This window comes from Rhinoderma darwinii, chromosome 5 (genome assembly GCF_050947455.1).
Source record: "Rhinoderma darwinii isolate aRhiDar2 chromosome 5, aRhiDar2.hap1, whole genome shotgun sequence".
NCBI lineage: Eukaryota > Metazoa > Chordata > Amphibia > Anura > Rhinodermatidae > Rhinoderma > Rhinoderma darwinii.
This window is the reverse complement of record NC_134691.1, coordinates 224,391,009-224,414,523: the sequence shown is the minus strand read 5'-3', so window position 1 is coordinate 224,414,523 and position 23,515 is coordinate 224,391,009. Positions and strand designations below refer to the sequence as shown.

At 42.4% G+C, this 23,515-nt stretch overlaps 1 protein-coding gene across 2 annotated transcripts in view; it reads left to right on the top strand.

Annotated features, from left to right (window-relative positions):
• Positions 1 to 23,515, top strand: part of TRANK1 (tetratricopeptide repeat and ankyrin repeat containing 1) — a 281,007-nt gene that overhangs the window by 68,942 nt on the left and 188,550 nt on the right. For both annotated transcript variants that reach the window (XM_075826966.1, XM_075826965.1), the window contains one exon: positions 5,197 to 5,328. In XM_075826966.1, the coding sequence (XP_075683081.1) occupies positions 5,198 to 5,328 (131 nt within the window). In that variant the 5' untranslated portion in view covers position 5,197. The remainder of the gene's footprint in view (positions 1 to 5,196; positions 5,329 to 23,515) is intronic.

The window sequence follows — 23,515 nt, the reverse complement described above, 5'->3', positions numbered from 1 at the left end:
TAAGCCCTGCTGTGAGTCCAAACAGCCGTTTATTACCACATGTGGGGTATTGTTTTACTCGGGAGAAATTGCTTTACAAATTTTACGGTGCTTTTTTCTCCTTCAGTCTTTGTGGAAATGTGAAAAAATTAGCTAAACCTACATTTTCTTTGAAAAAATGTAGATTTTAATTTTCAGGGCCTATTTCCAATAATTTCTGCAAAAAACCTGTGGGGTCAAAACGCTCACTATACCCCTAGATAATTTCCTCAATTGGTGTAGTTTCCAAAATGGGGTCACTTGTGGGGGGTTTCCACTGTTTTGTCCCCTCAGGGGCTTTGTAAATGTGACATGGCCTCCGCAAACCATTCCTACTAAATGTGAACTCCAAAAGCCAAATGGTGCTCCATCCCTTCTAAGCCCTGCCGTGTGTCCAAACAGCCGTCTTTGACCACATGTGGGGTATTGTTTTACTCGGGAGAAATTGCTTTACAAATTTGGTGGTGCTTTTTCTCCTTTTTCTTCTTTGAAAAAATGTAGATATTAATTTTCACGGCCTACTTCCAATAATTTCTGTAAAAAACCTGTGCGGTCAAAATGCTCACTACACCTCTAGATCATTTCCTTGAGGTGTGTAGTTTCCCAAATGGGGTCACTTTTGGGGGATTTCCACTGTTTTGGCACCGCAAGAGCCCTTCAAACCTGACATGGTGCCTAAAATATATTGTTATAAAAATAAGGTCCCAAAATTCATTAGGTGCTCCTTTGCTTCTGAGGCCGGTGCTTCATTCCAGTAGCACGCTACGGCCACATGTGGGATATTTCCCAAAAGTGCAGAAACTGGGCTATAAATATTGAGTTGCATTTCTCTGGTAAAACTTCCTGTGTTACAAAAAAAATGGATTCAAAATTAATTTCTGCAAAAAAATATGAAATTTGTAAATTTCACTTCTACTTTGCTTTAATTCCTGTGAAATGTCTAAAGGGTTAAGAAATGTTCTAAATGCTGTTTTGAATACTTTGAGGGGTGAAGTTTTTAAAATGGGGTGACTTATTGGGGGTTTCTAATATATAAGGCCCTCAAAGTCACTTCACAACTGAACTGGCCCCTATAAAAATATCCTTTTTAAATTTTCTTGAAAATGTGAGAAATTGATGCTAAAGTTAAAAGCCTTGTAACGTCCTAGAAAAATAAAAGGATGTTCAAAAAACGATGCCAATCTAAAGTAGACATATGGGGGATGTTAATTAGCAACAATTTTGTGTGTTATAACTGCCTGTCTTACAAGCAGATACATTTAAGTTGAGAAAAATGCTAATTTTTGCAATTTTTCGCAACATTTTGGTGTTTTTCACAATTAAATACTGAACATATCGAGCAAATTTTGCCTGTAACATAAAGTCTAATGTATCACGAGAAAATCTCAGAATCGCTTGGATAGGTAAAAGCATTCCGACGTTATTACCACATAAAGTGAAACAGGTCAGATTTGAAAAATGAGGCTCTGTCAGGAAGGTCAAAAGTGGCCAAAGAGAGAAGGGGTTAAAGTTTAAAATAGGCTGGTCATTAAGGGGTTAAAGGCTATGTACACCTTTTGAAAACGTTTTTAAAGAAAAATAAAATATAATAATTTGTATCCGTTTATTTTGTGCAGCTATGTAATTACTTTTTATTAATAATTTACCTTTCTGAGATACAGCTGCTTTGTATCCTTTATGGAGAGCAGCCGTATCTAGCGCTGAATCCTGTATCCATCAGGTCAGCCGCACTAACAGGTTCAGTGTCAGCGGGTCCTGAGTGTATCTGACACGCAGGATCGAGCTGTTACCGATCATATCTAAGTTTATAATGGAAACCGTGTAGCACAGCGAGTTACGCTGTTTCCGTAACTAATGCGGTGGCTATCTCAACAGGCAGGGTCAGGGGATCCCCAATTTCAAGGTTGGTGCGGGTGCAGACCCTATGTATCTGCCATAAATGTCTGGGATGGGAGTACCCCTATAAGCTTTCTGGATCTAGTGTATTTAAAGAGGCTCTGTCACCAGATTTTGCAACCCCTATCTGCTATTGCAGCAGATAGGCGCTGCAATGTAGATTACAGTAACGTTTTTATTTTTAAAAAACGAGCATTTTTGGCCAAGTTATGACCATTTTCGTATTTATGCAAATGAGGCTTGCAAAAGTACAACTGGGCGTGTTGAAAAGTAAAAGTACAACTGGGCGTGTATTATGTGCGTACATCGGGGCGTGTTTACTACTTTTACTAGCTGGGCGTTGTGTATAGAAGTATCATCCACTTCTCTTCACAACGCCCAGCTTCTGGCAGTGCAGATCTGTGACGTCACTCACAGGTCCTGCATCGTGTCGGCACCAGAGGCTACAGATGATTCTGCAGCAGCATCGGCGTTTGCAGGTAAGTCGATGTAGCTACTTACCTGCAAATGCTGATGCTGCTGCACAATCAACTGTAGCCTCTGGTGCCGACACGATGCTGGACCTGTGAGTGACGTCACAGATCTGCACTGCGAAAAGCTGGGCGTTCTGAAGAGAAGTGGATGATACTTCTATACACAACGCCCAGCTAGTAAAAGTAGTAAACACGCCCCGATGTACGCACATAATACACGCCCAGTTGTACTTTTACTTTTCAACACGCCCAGTTGTACTTTTGCAAGCCTCATTTGCATAAATACGAAAATGGTCATAACTTGGCCAAAAATGCTCGTTTTTTAAAAATAAAAACGTTACGGTAATCTACATTGCAGCACCTATCTGCTGCAATAGCAGATAGGGGCTGCAAAATCTGGTGACAGAGCCTCTTTAAGCAAGATCCAAAAGGCTTCTAGTTTTTTCTTAGAACCTTGAATTTGTTAGGAATACGCGGTAGGATATTATCAATAGGGGCAATTTTTAGGCATTCAAAGCAACTATTGTGTGATCAGAAGCAGTCTGTGCTTCATGAAACTATTATTTACATTGGCCAGGTTCTTGTTTAGTTTACAGTGTATCATTTGTATTGTTCTTCCCTTGTTTCTTGCATACACAATCAATGAGATAAATAATATTATTTGTCTGACAGGTTGGTCGGCTTTCTATAGGAAATCTTCCCTTGTGCTGTTTGACATAAAGGTTTGCACGTTGATTTTAATAGAATCACAGTAAAGACCGTGTTTTTCCATTTCAAGCGTCCCTTTTTTTTCTTCAGCGGGTGATTATGTTCCTGGAATTGAATGATTTTAACCTACTGGGCACCAGAATGTTTCTTAGTGTCGGGGCACTCCAAAATGTTAGGGTAGGTCTAGGTGGTAATAACAATGATAAGAATGGGTCATTATGTATAATATACCAATGATCCTGTAGGCTCTTATGAGCAGAAGCATGGGATGTACTGTATTAAAAGTAGTGATAAAGTTCATTCTGGTAGAGACAGTCTAGTCTCTCTTTTCTTTTGTGTAGATATAAGTGCTTGCCTATAGGCTGACTTAATAATTTCCTCTGGATACCCCCTTCCTTTAAACATGTTTTCTAGGATTTTTGATCAATTTTTAAAATCTGATCATAAGTTTTTTTGAGTCTTTTTTGAATTGACCGCAGGGAACATTCCAGAGCCACTATTTGTAGTGGCCAATTTTATAACCAAGGTAGCTATTTGTATCTACAGACATAAAGTAAGTTTTTGCAATATATTTGTAATTTATCATTGGAAATTTGTATATCAAGTACCTCAATCAATACTCTATTTAAGTACAGAGCGACATCGATTCCCCATTGATTCTGATTTAATGTGTTGACAAAGCGTCATACAGGCTGAATAAGACAAGTGTTGTAAGTCATCCCCTCCTTGTCAAGTTAAAGTACAGTAGGGTGTCTGGAGATGTCGCTCACTTATGAGATTAGGGGTTTTGGCTGGATCCTGGCTTCTAAGTTTTGTCTGGTTATGTCACTAGTCTAAGGGATTGTCCACACGTAAGATGTGCTGTGTATTTTCCGTCCAGTGGGTGTGATTGAACGAATGTCAGACGATGCTAAAAAATTCAGTCCAGAAATTCACCTGTGTTGCGTAATTGTAGTTCCGCAGCATGTCGTGGCGGAAAGTGAACTAATTTCCTTCATTTTTCTGATTTGCTGCGGAATTTCTTACAGGCGGTGGAAATGACATCCCAGGAAGAAGAAATATCACTATCACACAGCCCTTGAAAGAAAACACCAAAAAAAAACGCACCAAAAATCTGCAATATTTTCCGCAGTAAAAAAAACACATGGTGCTCGTAAATGCAGCAGAAATTATATGAAGCAAATCCGTTGTGTAGACAAGCCCTAACGGGTTACAAAATGAACTGGGCAGCAGGTCGCTGTTAAAATAGCAATAGGCTGATTCTTGTAAGCCACTGCATGGTTAAGCCTACTTTAATAAAACTCAATGGAAGCAGGCTTATCCATGTAGTGGCTTTTAAGGACAAACTTGCAGATGCTTTTACAACTTTCTGCTGCCCTGTTCATTTTGTAGCTGCTTGCTGAAGTAGAATTTTTATTTTAAAGTAGATGATATTGTTACAAGAGGTACATCATTGTCAGTATCTTGGAAAGCGGTTAAATCTGTACAACCCCTTTATTATATTTTTAGCCTAGACTTGGTTTTTCATAAGGTGCCCAATAGATCTGGATTATGCATCCTAAATCTCTCACATTTATCGGTCACGCTGTGCCAGGACATGACACTTCTGTCCCAGGAAAGATGATCATTATAGATTGCGTCATCTGGCAAGTTATTTTTCTTTGTAGTTCAGCGCAAGAATTTACTAGAAGTGACATCCATTTTAATCAGGCCGTAATGGTATTGATTTTCCTCCAATGGGGTTGCCTGCTGGACCTGAGTAATGGACCTGGAATTAATGGGGGATCAGTTAACCTCATGGGCCAGTCTGGGCATGACTTTGTCTAAAAAACAAAGCAAAAATAATAAATTGAATATCTGGTATCCCGAGAGCTTGCAGAATAGACATTCTTTTTCTGCTTTTTTTTTTTAAATTTTTATTAAAACAATTACGTGTGGATTTAAATCGATGGGCATTTCTGTTTTGATGTGCATGTAATTTCAAGAAGTCATACACAGAAAAAAAAAACCAAAGCAAACAGACCTGTAGACTTACTATTTTGATGTGCAACTAATATTTGAAATACCTAAAAATCCTCAAAACACTATTTTTATTTAACAGGATGGATCCTTTTACATGTTCGAACTTCTTAAAAAGTGAAGGAAATGAGCTTTTCAAAGCTGGCCGCTATGTACAAGCTCTGGAGAGATATCAGTACGCCACAAGCGCTTTATCAGAGGTCTTCTTTTTGGGGTAAGTGCTTAATCGTAATTGGGTCTGTGTGATTTTGGCATATTAACCCTATAACTCCTTCTCGCAAATTGACGGGTCTGGTACCTCGGCATAACAAGTAGCTTCCCGCAATCTGACATACCAGACCCGTCATGAAGATTAAGCGGGCACAGGAGCTGTGCACGCTTCATCTTCATTGAGAGATCGCTGGTTGCGATGGTTAATATGGCAAACAGGAGCCTAGAAACTGCTTCCTGGTGGCCAGGTACGGAAGCCTAGGTGAACACCGTAAAAAAAAAATCTTTAAAAAACAATGACAGAATTTTTCTTTATTTAACGCCTTGTCTCAGAATTTTTTTTATAAAAAGTGATCAAAAAGTTGAAGTGCCCCAAAATGGTACCCACAAAAACAACAGTTTGTGATGCAAAAAAACAGCCCTCCAGGGGGCGTGTCTTGCAGTGCATGAAGTCGGACGCGTGATCTCAGAGCTCCTGCCTGAACTGCGATTTATAGCGGCTCATTAGCCTTGCAAACCTTCCCACCTTATACCTGCTGTACCTGGGATCTATCACAGCATGGTGAGAGGCCGGAAAAAGAAAAGCCCATTGAAATTAACAAAGATTTTCCCGGCTTCTGATTCCTCCCAATATGGTGCCGAGCTGTAGGGCGGACTGCTGAATCTGTCCTGAAAAAGCAACAGGAGATATCTCCTCCAGTCGGGAATTTCCTCTTATCTGAACCCTTGCTCTCTCTGGCTTCGTTTCTAAGTGTTTCAGCCTCTCCTGAGATGTCTGATATGCAGATGGACGAGATGGGGCATGACAACGCCATTGCACGTGGCAGCCCACGTGCTCAGGTACATAAAGCTGTTTCTTCTGTCTCCTCTTTGCAAGCAACTCCTATTCCGTGGGACGAATGCTCAAATCTTCCCTCATCTCCCTTGACATCCCCTGCACATCTTAGTCCGGAAGTCCCTTGTGACTGTTGCCACTATGAAACTTCTGTTACCTGACCTGCATAAATCACTAAACAGTGATTTGTTGAAAGCACTGGAGAACCTTCAAACGGAGGTTACTTCCATAGGAGAACACACTTCTCATATAGAGCATAAAATGTCTGAACTCACTGCACTCCATAATAAAATTGTGGATGTATCTACTGCTATGGAAGAGGATCTTGAATCTCTTAAAGCTAAACTTGCTGATATTGAAGACCGTTCCAGGAGGAACAATCTGAGCTTCAGAGGTATTCCTGAGCAAGTTAAGGCGGCCCAACTTTCAGACTTCATGGTGGACTTTTTCACTAGTTTGCTCCCATCTGCCTCTCCAACTGATCTGATCATAAATAGGGCTCATCGCTTACCTAAGCCGAAGAGTTTGCCTTCCTCAGTTCCGAGAGATGTCATAGTACGCATCCATTTCTTTCAGATTAAAGAAAGATTGGTGGAAGCAGACCAGATTTGCAGACCTTTCTGAGGCGACCCTAGCCAGGAGGAGAGCATTTGCTCACAGCACTTAGATTCTTCGAGCTCAAGGCATGCCATATAAATGGTGCTTCCCGGTCAAGCTCGTCATCTCCAAAAATGGCACCAGGATCGTGGCCAATTCACCGGAGGATGCAGAGCGCCTATGTAAAGAGTGGGATTTATTGATTTCTTCTGACTCCCCATGACGAAGATCCGGGTCATGTCCATCCACTCTACCTACGGACTGAGAAACAGTGTCTCGCAACAAGAAGGCAGCGACTTGACTGTTTGCTCATTTTTCTGCCTATTGTTTACGTCCCAGTAAGGCTGAGGACATTCTAACTTACCTTTTATCTCTTGAAGCTAAATGCCGTGAATGCCATGTTATTTTCCTTCAATTCTTGGTATGTTTTACCTGGACCCTAACTTAGAATATATCTCTGTAGGTGGGGTTTACTTTGCCTGGTGATGCCATGACTCCCGGTGACTTTTCATCGTTTTGTTGTTGTCGTATTTGCACTTGGTTAATTCCTTGCCTCTGGATATTGTTCTGTCTTGCTTCTAGGAACAGTTACTACCCTATGCATGAACCTTGCACTGGGAGACTCTCCTTTTCCTGACGGTTGACTGTTTAGACATGTCTACGCAATTCTCATATTTTGACAATGGTCTTTAAGATTGTATCACATAATGTTAAGGGATTGAATTCCCTATTCAAACGCGCAAAATTGTGGTCTGAAGCTCTGCTTTCACAGTCAGATGTTTTATGTATTCAAGAAACGCATCTTAACAAAGATGATACTCATAGGCTTAAAGTCAAAGCTCCCGCATATTTTCTCGGCTCCAGACACAGGTAAGAAGTGTGAGGTCTCTATAGCGGTAAAAGACTCGGTCGCTTTCCGTTTGCAAACTGCACTTATTGATGAGCAGGGTCAATATGTTATGCTATTATGTCTTATTAACAATATTCAATATACTTTTCTATCTGTATATGCCCCAAATTATAAACAACCCTGTTTTTTTGCGCAGGATGATATCTTTGGCAAATCAACATAAGAAGGGTTCATTGATATTGGTGGGAGACTTTAATTTGACATTGTGGCCTACCGTGGATTTTACATCCACTGTACGTTGTAAAGAACCTACTCCAGCTTCTTCCACTTTGCACAAACATGGCCTTTTTCATATCTGCAGATTGCATCATTATAGTGATCGCGACTACACCTTTTATTCTAACTCTCATAGGGTTTATACAAGAATTGATTTCTTTCTTGTAGACAAGGATCTCATATATCGAACTCAATCTGTCTCGATTAGCTGCTTGCAATGGTCGGACTATGGTTAGATTTTCTTAATACAGAAAAAGTTTAATAGACCGCAAGATTCAGTCTGGCGTCCTAATAATTTTGTTCTTCATCATCCCAAATATACGTCTCAATCCAAATCTCATTTAGAGGAATATTTTTCTTACAACGACAATGGTCAAGTTAAAGACGTAACTTCATGGTTTGCCCACAAAACCACTATCAGAGGTCACTTCATAAAGATTGCCTAACACATTAACCCCTTAAGGACGCAGCCTAGTTTGGGCCTTAAGGCTCAGAGCCCATTTTTCAAATCTGACATATTTCACTTTATGTGGTAATAACGTCGGAATGCTTAAACCTATCCAAGCGATTCTGAGATTGTTTTCTCGTGACACTTTGGGCTTCATGTTCGTGGTAAAATTTGGTCGATATATTCAGTCTTTATTTGTGAAAAATTGCAAAATTTAGAGAAAATTTACAAAAAATAGCATTTTTCAGAATTTAAATGCATCTGCTTGAAAAACAGACGGTTATACCACCCAAAATAGTTACTAGTTCACATTTCCCATATGTCTACTTTTTGATTGGCATCGTTTTTTGAACATTCTTTTATTTTTCTTGGACGTTACAAGGCTTAGAACATAAACAGCAATTTCTCATATTCTTAAGAAAATTTCAAAAGCCTTTTTTTGAAGGTGCCAGTTCAGTTCTGAAGTGGATTTGAGGGGACTATGTGTTAGAAACCCCCATAAAACACCCCATTTTAAAAACTAGACCCCTCAAAGTATTCAAAACAGCATATAGAAAGTTTTTTAACCCTTCAGGCATTTCACAGGAATTAAAGCAAAGTGGAAATTAAATTTGCAAATTTCATTTTTTCTGCTGAATTTCAATTTTATTCAATTTTTTTTTAGTAACAGAGAAGGTTTTACCAGAGAAACACTACTAAATATGTATTGTCCAGATTCTGCAGTTTTTAGAAATGTCCCACATGTGGCCCTACTGCGCTCGTGGACTAAAACACAAGCCCTAGAAGCAAAGAAGCACCTAGTGCATTTTGAGGCCTCTTTTTTATTAGAATATATTTTAGGCAGCATGCCAGGTTTGAAGAGGCGTTGAGGTATCAAAACAATGGAAACCCACCAGAAGTGACCCCATTTTGGAAATTACACCCCTCAAGGAATTCATTTATGGTTTTTGTTATCATTTTGACCGCACAGTTTTTTCACAGCACCTATTTGAATTGGGCTGTGAAATGAAAAAAATGATATTTTTTCCAATAAAATGTCATTTTTGATCAAATTTTCTTATTTTCACAGGGAACAACATACCCCATTTTGTTGCCCAATTTGTCCTTAGTGCGGCAATACCCCATTTGTGGTGATAAACTGCCGTTTGGGCCCATGGGAGGGCTCAGAAGGAAAGGAGCGCTATGTGTTTGTTGGAGTCCAGATTTTGCTGGATTGGTTTTCGGGTGCCATGTCGCATTTGCAGAGCCCCAGAGGTATCAAAGCAATGGAAACCCACCAGAAGTGACCCCATTTTGGAAACTACACCCCTCAAGGAATTCATTTATGGTTTTTGTTATCATTTTGACCGCACAGTTTTTTCACAGCACCTATTTGAATTGGGCTGTGAAATGAAAAAAATGATATTTTTTCCAATAAGATGTCATTTTTGATCAAAATTTCTTATTTTCACAAGGAACAACATACCCCATTTTGTTGCCCAATTTGTCCTTAGTGCGGCAATACCCCATTTGTGGTGATAAACTGCCCTTTGGGCCCATGGGAGGGCTCAGAAGGAAAGGACCACCATTTGGCCTACTGGAGCTTTTCTGGTGCTAAGTCATGTGTGCAGAAGCCCCTGAGGTACCAGTACAGTTGAAACCCCCGAGAAGTGACCCCATTTTAAAAACTACACCCCTTAAGACATTCATCTAGAGGTGTAGTGAGCATTTTGACCCCACAGGTACTGTGTAAAAGATAATGCGCAGCAGATGGTGCAGTGTGAGATTTGCAATTTTATATATGTATATGCCATTTCAGTGTCCAATATAGTGTGCCCAGCATGCGCCACCGGAGATATACACCCCTTAAATTGTAATGTGGGTTCTCCTGGGTACGACAATACCCTACATGTGGCTGTTATCAGCTGCCTGGGCATACGGCAGGGCTCAGAAGGGAAAGATGAGGGGGGTAAGCTGTGCGGAGTGCATCAGGGTAAATTGAAAATCAAGGGATGTATGATACATTTTAAAACAATCTTTTATACAGAGCCCTGGTTTTTCGGGACACGTGTCACATTGGTATATTGTGTTCTTCCTTATCCCCCTCTTATAGCAGACTCTGCACCTCTTTTGACTCTTTCCCTTTCCACCGGTTTGGGGACCTTCTCCTGGAAAGTGTTGCCCTGGTACGATGCGCCCCCCCTTCCTGGTCCCTAAAGATTAGATCTTGAAATTCCAGGAAAGTTCCCCTCTGGCCTGCACATCGACGTAGCACATACGCATTGTACAAAGCCATCTGTATGATGTGCCCGGCCAGCTTCTTATACCTCACCGCATGGCGCTGTAGGGCTTCAGGACTTGATTTGACAAGTCCATCCCTCCCATGTACCTATTGTAGTCCAGGATGCAGTCTGGTTTGGGGGTGGCCTTTCCTTCATATATCCTAAACCTGTAGGTATACCCTGATGCACTCTCGCACAGCTTATACATCTTCACGCCATACCTTGCCCTCTTACCTGGCAGGTACTGGCGGAATTGAACCCTCCCTTTAAAATGTACCAGGGACTCATCAATAGAAAAACACTTCTCGGGGGTGTATGCTTGGGAAAACCGGGCACTGGAACGGTCTAATAGGGGTCTCCGTTTATACAAACGGTCAAAACTGGGGTCATCTCGGAGTGGGCACGGCTCATTATCAGTATAATGTAAGAAGCGAAGTATTGCCTCATTTATTTATTTTTTTAGGTTCCAGTTCATTTCTGAAGTTGCTTTGAGGGGCCCATATATTAGAAACCCCTATCAAACACCCCATTTTAGAAACTAGACCCCTCAAAGTATTCACAACAGCATTTAGAAAGTTTATGAACCCTTTAGGTGTTTCACAGAAATTTAGAGCAAAGTAGAGGTGAAATTTACTCTCTTTATACCATTTTTTTTATAACACAAAAGGATTTATCAGAGAAACGCAACTCAATACTTATTGCCCAGATTCTGCAGTTTAGAGAAATATCCCACATGTGGCCCTCGGGCGGTAATGGACTGAAGCACCGGCCTCCGAAGCAAAGGAGCACCTAGCGGATTTTGAGCCCTCTTTTTTATTAGGCACCATGTCCGGTTTGAAGAGGTCTTGTGGTGCCAAAACATTGGAAACCCCCCAAAAGTGACCCCAATTTGGAAACTAGACCCCTTGAGGAATCCATTGTAGTTTTCATGGGGTGCATGCGGCTTTTTGATCAGTTTTTATTCCATTTTTAGGTGGCGTGGTGACTAATAAACAGCAATTCTACTATTGTTTTTGTATACTTTTTTTTTTACAGCGTTCACCGTGCGCTATAAATGATATATTAACTTTATTCTGCGGGGCGATACGATCACGGCGATACCAGATGTTTATAGTTTTTTTTTATGTCTTATGGCGTTTGCACAATAAAATACGTTTTGTAAACAATCATTCACTTTTTGTGTTACCTTATTCTAAGAGCCATAACGTTTTTATTTTTCAATCAATAAAGCCGTGCGAGGACTTATTTTTTGCGTAACGAACTGTATTTTCCATCAGTACCATTTTTAGGTACATGCGACTTTTTGATCTCTTTTTATTCCATTTTTTGGGAGGTGAAGTGACCAAACAATTGTGATTGTGGTACGGTTTATTAATATTTTTTTTACGGCGTTCACCGTGCGGGATAAATAACAAAATAATTTTGTAGTTCAGGCCGTTACGGACGCGGCGATACCAATTATGTATAGTTTATTTGTTTGTTTATATATTTTTATTAATAATAAAGGCCTGATAAGGGAAAAAGTGGGACTTTTACTTTTATTACTTTTAAAACTTTTATTTTCTTATTTTTACACATCTTTTTTTAACTTTTTTTTTACTTTATTACTTTGTCCCACTAGGGGACATGAGGGCAGGAGGCCCTGATCGCTATTCTAATACACTGCACTACATGCGTAGTGCAGTGTATTAGAACTGTCAGCTACTCACTGACAGCAAGCATAGTGGGTCCTGACGTTGTCAGGACCCACTAGGCTTCCGTCTATGGCATAGCCGGACGCCATTGTTTGGTGTCCGGTTGCCATAGTCACCATCGCCGGCCGCTATCGCGTAGCAGGCCGGCGATGGCAGCTTAACCCCTAAAAAGCCGCGATCTCTATAGAACGCGGCTTTTAAGGGGTTAATCAGCGGGGACACAGCGATCGGTCCCCGCTGTAGGAGCTGTGACAGCTGCTGAACAAGACAGCAGCGTCACAGCTCCTGTATGTGTCGGGAGGACGGCCGAAACGGCCGTTACTCCCGAGACGTACTATTACGGCATGGAGCGCGAACGATACAGCTGCCATGACGTAATAGTACGTCAAGGAGCGGGAAGGGGTTAAAGTCCTCACAACAGACAATGTCAATTACTCTTTATGTTGAGCACCTTACAAAGACTAAATAAAACATCCTACTCTGTTGCTCGTCCAGCGGAGATCTCTGACCTTAGTCATCAGGTGCAGTAATTGAATGTGCATAGATATGATTTGGCTCTATGGAAATTTAAAATGTCACTCTGTTGGAGTGGTAATAAACCTGGGTCGTTATTAGCCAAATAACTTAAAGCACACAATGCTAAATCTCCGATCCCATTTATGTATAATTCTCAGAAGAAACGCATAATGGACCCTAGGGGGATAGCTAACACCCTGGCGGAATATTATGAGTCACTTTACAGTTTAAAGAATGATCCCCTCACCGTACAACCCCAACTTGATAAAATTAGACGTTTCCTAGCCCAATTGGAATTACTCTGCATTTCCCCATACCAACTGCAAAGTATTTCTATGCCCATATCTAGGAGGAAATTATCAAAGCCGTATCGTCGCTCAAAGTCCCCTGGACCCGATGGTCTTACCAATGAGTACTTTAGGACTTCTAAAACTATTTTGGCTCCCTATCTGGTTAGAACATTTAATGAGGTAATTAAACATGAAGCTTTCCCCCCTGAAATGCTCAAAGCAATTGTAGTCGCCTTACCCAAACTGGGCAAATCTCAGGATTTTCCTTTCCCCTTTTCGCCCCACTTCCCTACTGAATATGGACCTAAAAATCTGCGCAAAAATTTTGTCAAGCAGGCTTGCGGATATCCTTCCCCAACTGATTAGTCCGGATCAGGTGGGATTTGTTATAGGTAGACAAACAGTAGATAGTACTTGACGGTTTATAAGTATTGTCTCAGAAACTGAGGCTCGGTGAATGCCTTCTCTGCTCCTTACTCTAGATGCGGAGAAGGCAGACAACCGCATCCATTGGTGGCTCCTGCGGAAAGTAGTAGGGAAGTTTGGAATTCAAAATACCTTTTTGTCTGCTATTATGGCCTTGTATACATTTCCCTCCGCTCAGGTGTATACCACAGGTGTCCTGTCGGCCCCATTCTCCATAACCAATGGAAACAGACAGGGTTGCCCTTTATCGGTCATGATATTCACTATGGTCATGGAACCATTTGCTATGGCAGGTAAAAGGTCACCACATATCAAGGACATATTTCATTAGGCCCTACCGAACATCGTATAGGTCTCTTCGCGGATGACGTTATATTGTGCTTATCATCCCCTAATGACACTTTACCTCACGTACTCAAGCTCCTTCAGGAGTTTGGAGAGATGAGCTGCTAGAAGTTAATACCTCGAAATCTTTAATTCTAAATATGGGTATCCCCAAACTTACACAGTTGATCCTGCAAAGTGAATTTCCTTTTAAATGGTCTGATGGAGCGATTCCTTACTTGGGCATCTTTCTCACTTATCCTTGTAGTAAACTGGTATCAATTATAATGCCTTGATGCAAACCTTAACCCCTTCCCGACATCCGCTGTATATATACAGCGCTGTCGGGCAGGACTTCCCGCAAAGCGCAGTACTATTATGTCGAGGTGATAGTGCGGGCTCAGGATCTGATCCCTCATCACCACCGCTAGGTAGTGATGCACGATGCATCGAAACTTCGATCCCCAAACGGTTCGATACCTTTATTTCATGTATTTCGATACTTAGCTGTGGGGCCGCACAACTCACTATAGTAACACATGAATGTATGAGAGCGGGGCTGCGGCTGTGTAATACAGTCATTGTAATACAGTCATTGCCCCGCTCCGAAGTCGTGACAAGTGCGCGCTGTCAGGATTTTGTGATGCGGCCAGCGCTGCACTAGGGGCGGCACTGAAGACAGAACATGGTGGGCACACTGCGAAACACCCCCATGTTCTGTCCTCAGTGCCTGAACCGCCGCGCATTAGTGCAGCGCCGGTTGCATCACCTTATGCTGACCACGCGCACACTTGTTTTCAGGAGCGGGGCAATGGCTATATTACACAGCTATATATTACTATAACGGCGGAGATCAGAGAAACCTCTTATCTCTGCCGTTATTCCGCTGAATGCTGTGATCAAAGCTGACTGCAGCATTCAAGAGGAAATGAGAAGGGGGGGATGCCCCTTGGATCGCATCACAGGAATCCCTGTCATGTGATTGAGTGCCATACCATATATGGGCAGACAGCCCAGGGTCCATTGAAGGACCCAAGGGCTGTCTTAACATATTTCCTGTTGTTAGGGCATACTTAGGTATGTCCTAACAACTACCTGTGTACTATTAGTACACAGGCTAATGTACTGGCATATAGATATATGCCAGTACATTAAAGTTTCAAAATAAAGTAAAAACATAAAGTAATATTAAATTTAAAAAAATACACATACACCTTTTTTTACAATAAACATTAAAATAAGTCTCAATACATAAAATATCCACATATTCGGTATTGGCGCTGCCGTAATAACCTGCTCAACAATTTTTTTGCATAATTTATGATGTACGATGTAAAAAAATAAAATAAAAACTGCCTTTCACTTGTTGTGAGGCGCGAGGTTTGATGAATTTAACCTCCATGTGCCTCACATTAATAGTAATTAACCCCATCATGTACCTTACACATTAACCCATTATGACTGAGGAACATGATGGGGTTAATTACTATTAATGTGAGGCACATTCAAAATTCATAACACTTCGTGCCTCACATCACAAAATGGAAGAACTTTTTTTTTTTTCTTTTTTTTATTACTGTTGACATTTATCGTTTTGGTATCGAAATCACAATGCTACACGAAGTATCGGTATCGAAGTCCAAATTCTGGTATTGTGACATCCCTACCGCCGGGTGCCAGCTGTATGTTACAGCTGGCACCCTGATGTAACGACCAGGACCGGAGCTAGCATGCAATCGGGCCGATTAACCCTTCAGATTCTGCGTTCAATAGAGATCGCAGCATGTGAGGAGTTCTTAGCCACCGGCACCCCAGCAACGTGTTCGCTGGGTTGCCGGTGGCTGCAATGGCAACAGCAGGCCTAATATTGGCCTCCAAGGCAGCCAGCAACGGTAGATGGCGCCGACGACAGTTCTCAGGTGGGCTCCCTGGTGTCTGATCCAGGCTCTCCTCCTGCACATCATGCTGCTCACCCAAGAAGAAGCAGCTCAGTGCCGGCTCTTCCACCGCTGGGGGCTGCGCATGCTGGGGACTCACCTCTGGCTTCATGCTTGTTTTCTCCAGCCCTCCGAGGCCGCCATCTTGGAGATGTGCCACGCGGCTTACAGCCCCGCTCTCCTCCATCTCCTGCTTCTCGGAGCCCAGTGAAGCAAAAGCAACGTCTGATGACTGAGGTAGGAGATATCCTTGATATCAACACTGATTCTGTCTCACCTATTCAGACGGAGTTGATTGAATCTGTGCCTTCCTCTTCTAATCTCATTACTGAGCTCTCACTTAAAATGATGCTGCAAGATTTACAACATTCCATACTTGCTGGTTTTGCCCAACTGCTCAAACCTATGTCTGATGCTATGAGATTGAGGACAGATTACAGCATACAGAATAAAAAATGAGCGAATATGCCTCATCACATAACGCCTTGATTGATGCACATTATGACCTAGAGGCTGATGTGACGCAGATGAGAGTGAAGATCGCCGACTTGGAAGACCGATCACATCGCAACAACGTCAAGTTTCGGGGCGTCCCGGAAACTCTGGCCGCAAAGAATTTGGCACAATATATTCAAGGGCTGATGACCGCATTGCTCCCCAACTGTACCCCTAGAGATCTAATAATTGATAGAGCTCATAGAGTTCCAAAACCGAAGCACTTAGCGGAAGAAGTACCAAGAGATGTCCTTGCACGCCTACACTTTTACCACATCAAAGACCTCTTTATGTCGGCATCTAGGCAAAAAGATGCATTTCCCGCTCAATACAAGTCTGTTTCCATTTATGCAGATCTTTCAGCGGTTACCCTTCAACTTCGGAGACAGCTTTCCCCCATCACTTCAGCACTCCGGGATAATGAGATCCTCTACAAATGGGGTTTCCCAGTTCGTCTTCTGATTAACAGAAATAATTCGCTGCATGTGATCAAGTCCTTGGAAGAAGGGACTTCTTTGCTGCAGACTTGGAATATCTCAGTTAAAACTTCCTCATCGCCTTCGGCACCCGCTTCTGGAGCTCCTCTTCGGCACGCAAGGGACGACTGGAGAGTGGCCAAATCTCGCAATCGCCCAAAGCGTTCAGGTACTCTATACCTATATTTGCAACAGAGCTGTAATGACCGGGTAGGGAGACAGACAGGTGAGCCCTAATCTACCCGCCACTCAGTGCCTGCCTACTTGCAACGGCCCGTCCTAGGCGACGGCGTACAACTGGGAGACGGTCCCTACGCTCAATAAGTGCACGACAGACAAACAGACAAGGGTACACAGAAGCTAAGGGAAATGGGCCAGTTGCCCACGGCAACACAGTGAGCAACAAGAGTAGTGAATGAGCAGAGTCAAACCAGGAGTGCACGAGGTACAAATCGCAGAGCAGGAGCGTAGTCAGTAAAGCCAGGGTCAAAAATGAAGCAAGGTCAATAATCATAGCAGGAGCAGCAGAGCCAGGACACAAAAAATAGAATCACAGGCAAAGGAGGAGCAGGAAATGCAGGTATAAATAGACAGAGGGCGGGAGCTAGCTCCGTCTGGCCAGGCTGTGATAGGCTCTCCCACTCCTCAGCCTCCCAGCCTGACTGGTAGAAGATCGTGTCACTCTCTCAGACTTAGGAGCAGGTGCAGACTGATTACCCACGGGCGTCGACACAGAAGCTGTGTCTGGCAGATCCTTTACATGAGCTTTTTTGCAGTTCTTACGTGACATCTAGTCTACAAGCTGACTTTCTCCCTCCGCCTTGTTTTGTTCAGCTATTTTTCTTTTGTTCCCATGGACAGTTCTATTTTACCATGTGTTACGCCGTTTTGTGCAGATTTTCTTTTGTGCGACACTCTAATACTTACCGTGCTCCTAATGTCTCTGATTTCATTGTGCCTCCGGATGTGTGTGTGTATGTACTTATTGCACCTGTGATTTCTCTACCGATTGTGATTGGCAGTCAGCAGCACTCTGAATAGCCCACATAAATGAGCATTTATGTGGAAGGAAGCTCAACAGTTAGCTTGCAACATTTTTTGTGTACAAGAAACGTACTTATTACAAAAAGATGCGACTCGTATTAAACATCCCCCTTTTCCACATATATTTCATTCGCATCACTCTTCTAAGGTGAGAGGAGTGCTGTTGGCTGTCAAAAATACGGTTGCCTTTCAATTGCTTACATCACTCATTAACCCCAACGGTCGATATATTCTACTTGTGTGCTCTGTGAATAATGTCATATATACTATTTTATCATTGTATGACCCTAACAAGCATCAGGTACACTTCCTACACAAAGTCCTCCGCCTGATCTCCAAACATAAACAGGGAAAGTTGATTGCTTGTGGTGACTTTAACCCCTTAATGACCAGCCTATTTTAAACCTTAATGACAACCCATTTTTTAGGTTTTTCCATCGTCTCATTCCAAGAGCTATAACTTTTTTATTTTTGCGTCGACATAGCCATATAAGGTCTTGTTTTTTCGGGACAAGTTTTTTTTTTTCAATAGCACCATTTTGAGGTACATATTATTTATTGATTAACTTTTATTAACTTTTTTCTTGGGGGGGGGGGGGAATAGAAAAAAACCTGAAATTTCGCCACTCTTTTTCGCGTCCTAAATCTACGCCGTTTACCGTGTGGTATAAATAACAAAATACCTTTATTCAGTGGGTTGTTGTGATTGCAAAGATACCAAATTTGGATAGTTTTTGTATGTTTTACTACTTTTACACAGTGAAAACACTTTTTTTTCAAAATTATTTGTTTTTGTGTCTCCATATTTGAAGAGCCGTAACGGTTTTATTTTTTTTGCCGATGCAATTGTTTTTATCGGTACCATTTTGGAGTAGATGCGACTTTTTGATCAGTTTTTATCACACTTTTTTTAAGGCTGGATTCAAATAAAACAGCAATTTTTGCAAGTTTTTTTTATTTCATTTTTTTACGACGTTCACCGTGAGGGTTAAATGATGTAATAAGTTTATAGTCGGGGTCGTTACGGATGCGGCGATACCAAATATGTGTAACTCTTTTACTTTTATTTTGTTTGTTAATAATAAATCAGTTTGTAAGGAGGAAAAGTGGGTTTTTCATTTATTTATTTTTTCACTTTTTTTTTTCACTTTTTATTTAAACTTTTTTTTTTTTACTTCACTATGCGATTATCCGATCGCATTTATAATGCACTGCAATACTTCTGTATTGCAGTGTATTATGCCTGTCCGTGTAAAACGGACAGGCATCTGCTACGTCATGCCATAGGCATGATCTAGCAGGCATTCATGACAGGCAGACCTGGGGGCCTTTATTAGGCTCCCTGCTGCCATAGGAGACAGACACTCAGCGATTTTATCGCCTGGTGTCAGTGAGATGAGAGGGAGCTCCCTTCCTCTCTCCAAAACCACTCAGATGCAGTGCACGCTATTCAGCACCACATCTGAGGGGTTAAACGAGTGAGATCGATACGAATATCGATCTCACCCGGTCGAGCAGGGACGCCCCCAGCCCTCAGCCTCTGGCAGCTGAGAGCAGGGAGATTTGACAGCTCCCTGCTCTGTTTACTTATTCAGATGCAGCGACGTTAAAAGTCTATTGCATCGGAGTAAGGCCCGTTAGTGACCGACGTAAAAACACTATGGGCCGGTCACTAACGGGTTAATGCCATAATGGATTCAGATGTGGACACCACCTCACATTCCCGACACTCCCATGTTACAGTTGCAGATGTATTTTGGAAGGCGGAACTACATGACGTTTGGCGCATCCAACATTCCTCTAAAAGAGATTTCTCCTACCACTCCCAAACTCACAACAGTTATTCTAGGCTTGATATGTACCTCATAGACAGAGACACCTTATTCATGTCCAAGTCCGTATCCATTGGCGACATAGCGTGGTCTGACCATGCTCCAATCACGTTGACCATTGCTGAGAAGTATAACTCCCCTCAAACATATTTATGGAGGTGTAATTCCTTTCTCCTATCCCATCCTACATACAAACAAGTAGAGAGACCTTACTGAATAATTCAAGACAAATGATACACCCAATATTAAAGTGACTACGCTGTGGAATGCTCATAAGGCATACATTAGGGGTACATTTATTCGCATAGGTCACATGGTTAAAAAACAACATACTGCTGAGGTTTCCTCCTTGATGGATGAAATTCACCTGCTAGACGAAAGGAGTAAATCTTCACTATCAGCGGTCTTGACACAGCAAATATCCGTCCTGAGTCAACGTCTCAGACTTTGCTTGCTGAAGACATATGAAAAAAATCTTAGGAAAACGAACGCCAGGTATTTTTCTCAAAATAAAAAATCGGGGAAATTACTGGCATCTCGTCTTAAGGCCCACCATCAAAAAAACTAGAATTCCGTACTTGCGTGACCCTCTAACTCAAAACAAAACTCTAGACCCTAGAGACATAGCGAATCCGTTCCGAAAATATGATTCCTCCCTATATAACTTAAAAGACGATCATTTTATTGAATCTCCCAACCCTCCATATATACAAGACTTCCTCAGACAGGCCTCCCTCAGACGGGCCTCCCTTCCCCGTTTGTCGTCAGACCAACTCCTCTCTCTAAATTCTCCGTTCACGACATCAGAAATCCTGAAAGCTATCCACTCCCCACCGCAACATAAATCCCCTGGTCCAGATGGTCTGACTAATTTATATTAGAAAACTTATTCAGAAATTTTGACTCCTTTCCTTAGAAATTTCTTTCAATCTGCAATGGACTCTGGTTCTCTTCCAAGAGAAAACCAAACAACCCTTAACGCCACGCTTCCCAAACCAGGGAAAGCCATGGATAGTCCTCAAAACTTCCGACCCATTTCACTCCTCAACACGGATTTAAAATTCTACGCTAAAATACTAGTTCAACGACTCACACCTTTTATTAACCACGCTGGTAGGCCTGGATCAAGTCGGCTTTATTAAGGGGCGTCAGGTCCCAGATAACACTAGAAAGATCCTAAATTTGTTGCATATTATTGAATCACGTAAGGCTCCAGCGGTATTAATGGCCTTGGACGCAGAGAAAGTCTTCAACCGCGTTAACTGGTCGTATGTCTTTTCGACACTGAAGGAAATGCGGTTTGAGGGAGATATCCTCAATGCTGTGATGGCCTTATACAGAGGCGTAGCTAGGTTCTCCTGCACCCGGGGCAAAGATTCAGATTGGCGCCCCCCCCCGAACTTATTTCCCGACATTTCCTTTCCCCTCGCCATGTTTTCTTTCCCTACCAATCAATGAGGTGTCATTTTTTTTTCACAATCTTTTTAATGTAACTTGAGTATAAAAGCATTTCTACATTTTACAAGCGATCTAGTTCTTTAATGTAATTAACATGAAAATAAATTAGAGGCCACACACAGCCCCCTGTAGATAGCGCCACACAGCCCCCTGTAGATAGCGCCACACAGCCCCCCTTGTAGATAGTGCCAGACACAGCCCGCTTCCCCCTTAGTAGATAGCGGCGCACTCCCCCCCCCCTTGAAGATAGTGCCACACACAGCCCGCTGCCCCTTTGTAAATAGCGACACACTCCCCCCCCCCCTTGTAAATAGTGACACACTCCCCCCCCCTTGTAAATAGTGCCACATTCCCCCCCTTGTAAATAGTGCCACACTCCCCCCGTTGTACTTAGCGCCACACTGTGAACAGACCGGTGAGCGGTAGCCTACCGCTACGACTCTCCGCTCTGCCTGGTGTGACTTACCAGAGAAGCCGAGGAGGTCATGCGGTGCAGGCAACGACTGAGTTCCTTCTGACTAGGGTTGGTGACAGCCAGGGCCGGCCTTAGCTTGGATGGCGCCCTGTGCGGGCCTCTCTATTGCCGCCCCCTACACAAACCAAAAATTAACCACATATATGGACACGCTGGAACATATATACTGACAGATATTTAGACATACAGGCAAATATACATACACACATCTGGAATATATACATACAGGTAAATATATAGACGTACAGACACATATACACACACACACACACACACACACACACACACACACACACACACACACACACACACGCAGATAAATGCACAGACCGGAACATCTACAAATACATAAAAGGCATAAATATACAGGCACAAAGACACATTCATACACAGGCACATATGTACACAGCACAGATAATGATGTAGATGTTACCTGCAGTCCTATGTAACACCACAGATAACACAGTAATAACGGAGTACAGATAATGTAGTAGTGTTGCCTGCAGTCCTATGTAAGACCACAGATAATGTAGATGTTACCTGCAGTCCTATGTAACACCACAGATAACAGTGATTATCTGAGTACAGATAATGTAGTATATGTTACCTGCAGTCCTATGTAACACCACAGATAACACAGTAATAACTCTCTGAGTACAGATAATGTAGTAGATGTAAAAGACAAACACATGCAGAGACACACACACTGTAACATATAGACATACAATGACAGAGACGCACACTATTCACACTACACACAAACACACAGACACTCACCATGTTTCCTTGCTGACAGCATCACAGGTCAGGACGGGCTGTGGGCGGAGCTTCCTCTCTGTTTCTCGGCACAGCAGAGCAAGACTAGAAGCAGATGCTGGAAGGCTACAGCAGGGGAGTGGACCTGTCCCCTGACTTGAGTCATCTGACCTCATGTCACTGATGTGAGGTCAGGTGACTGGACTGGTCCACTCCCTTGCCGTCACAGACCCCAGTCAGAGCGCCGTAATTTCCTGGCTCTTCCTAAGCTGCTACAGGTGTCCAACATGCTGCTCTTCGGCGCCCCCCTTTCCCTACCACCAGGTTGCGCCCGGGGCACATGCCCCGCCTGCCACCCCCTAGCTACGCCCCTGCCTTATATTTGGCGCTTTCAGCACGAGTCTATACCAACGATGTCCTTTCTGGTGATTTTCATATATCTAATGGTACACGCCAGGGTTGCCCGTTATCTCCTATAATTTTTATTCTTTCAATGGGACCGCTAGCTCATCACCTCAGAAATCATGCTGAAATTCTAGGCATCCCCAACGCTGATAGATCACATATTATATCCCTATACGCCGACGATGTTATCCTCTCTCTATCACATCCTGAACCCTCCATTGCCTCCGCTATGGATACTATCACTGCTTTCGGGAAGCTATCCTACAAGTTGAATACGCAGAAAGCTCAAGTCCTCCCGTTTTATTTAGATCAATCTACACTACATTTCCTCAAAACACAATACCCGTTTGACTGGAAATTGAAAGGCATTCAATACCTAGGTTATTACTTTAACCCCTTCCTTTCGCGACCTATATAATACTAATTATGAGCCTTTATTACAGACCATACAAACTGAAACAAATAATCTCCTTAAATATGACGTTTCTTGTCTAGGTAGGATAGCGGCTTACAAAATGATGCTACTTCCTAATTTACTATACCTATTTAGAGCCCTCCCAATTAGAGCACCCCAATCCACTCTCTCTAGGTTTGTCTGGTTTGTGAATAGCATTTAAGATCCTATCGCAGGATAGAAAGGTGGGTGGACTGGGAGTCCCAGACATTCATAGCTACTATGTTGCCACTCAGGTAGCCCAAATTTCTAGCTGGTGGAACAGTGACACGGATAAACAATGGTTGCAAATAGAAACATCGTATGTAGCTCCAATCAGTTTAAAAACTTTTGCCTTCCTTG